Source organism: Propithecus coquereli, unplaced genomic scaffold (genome assembly GCF_000956105.1).
Source record: "Propithecus coquereli isolate 6110/MARCELLA unplaced genomic scaffold, Pcoq_1.0 Scaffold132, whole genome shotgun sequence".
Taxonomy (NCBI): domain Eukaryota; kingdom Metazoa; phylum Chordata; class Mammalia; order Primates; family Indriidae; genus Propithecus; species Propithecus coquereli.
Window position 1 is genome coordinate 2805330 of NW_012137414.1, and position 1337 is coordinate 2806666.

The 1337-nt window shown below is 30.4% G+C and overlaps 1 protein-coding gene across 1 annotated transcript in view; it reads right to left on the bottom strand.

The window, feature by feature from the left end:
- DMD (dystrophin) overlaps positions 1-1337 on the bottom strand; it is a 2517447-nt gene that overhangs the window by 847459 nt on the left and 1668651 nt on the right. Inside the window, exon 45 of the mRNA XM_012638704.1 lies at positions 451-598. Within this exon, the coding sequence (XP_012494158.1) occupies positions 451-598 (148 nt within the window). The remainder of the gene's footprint in view (positions 1-450; positions 599-1337) is intronic.

Here is a 1337-nt window from a genome sequence, read left to right on the forward strand (position 1 = left end):
ATAGATTCTTTCTAAATCTCTGGGATATAGCCTAAGACAGATTGAATAAGTGATTCCCATTTAGATTTAGATTTTACGATTCTACACTTTGTTCTTTAATTTTGAAATTATCCAAAGTCATAGAATTCTCAAATAAGTCTAAACTTAATTTATAAATTACTTTAGAAAATAGGTGCCAGGCATTATATATATTTAGATGCATGTATTGAATCTATACATATAAATACATATGTATATATGTATAGATGCAATATATATACACATACATCTATACATATGTACACTGGTTGGGAGCCACTGGGTTAAGACAAAACAAAGTTGTGAGAAAAACACTTCAGTAAGGAACTATAAATAACCTAATGGGAAGGAAATCAATGATTCAATTAAAAAAATAGATTCATACACTCTTTATAAAAGTAGGCCCTGGGGGATTTTAGAAAATAAAATTACCTTGACTTGTTCAAGCTTTTCTTTTAGCTGTTGCTCATTTCCAGGTTCAAGTGGAATACTAGTAATGTTAGCTGCTTCTTCCAACCATAAAACAAATTCATTTAAATCTCTTTGAAATTCTGACAAGATATTCTTTTGTTCTTCTAGCCTGGAGAAAGAAGAATAAAATTGTTATAAACAACATGTTTCTCAAACATTTTTTAAAGCAAACTAGAAAAAGAAAACACTGCAAACAGTTACAAAAATAAGCAATTTAAAAGAGGTTAACAATACATAATTTATTTTAAGAAAAGTCATTCACTTTGAACAAAGCAATTTCAATATTTCAAAAATCTCTAAAAGATAAGAGTTTAAAATTGGTCAAGAAAAATTCTGATTTAAAAATTAAGCACTACTGACATTTAAGGTTGGTTAATTCTCTGCCATGAAGGGCTATCATGTATACTGTAGGATATTTAGCAGCACCCTTGGCCTATACACACTAGATGCCAGTAGCAACTCCCAACCCCCCAATTGTGACAACCAAAAATCTCTCCATGCATTGCCAAACACACTGGGAGGGGGTCAAAATTGCCCATGCTTGAGAACCATTGTGCTACAGTAAGTATAAAACATGGAGTCACATGTTTTAAAATGCTTAATTAAAGCATTTTTATAGAAAATTATGGGACAAAAGTAAAAACAAAGTATTTTTTTAAAAGTAGCAACTGTTTTATTTGCTCACAATTCTGTGGGTCAGGAATATGGATAGGGCTTAGTTGGACAGTTATGCTCTATGTGGCTTCTGCTTGGTTTAAAATAAAAACACTAAATTATTACATGTGTAAATCTTTTCCAAATTATGACTCACAATCTTTTTTGAGGAAAGAGAAAAATTGATTTAACAT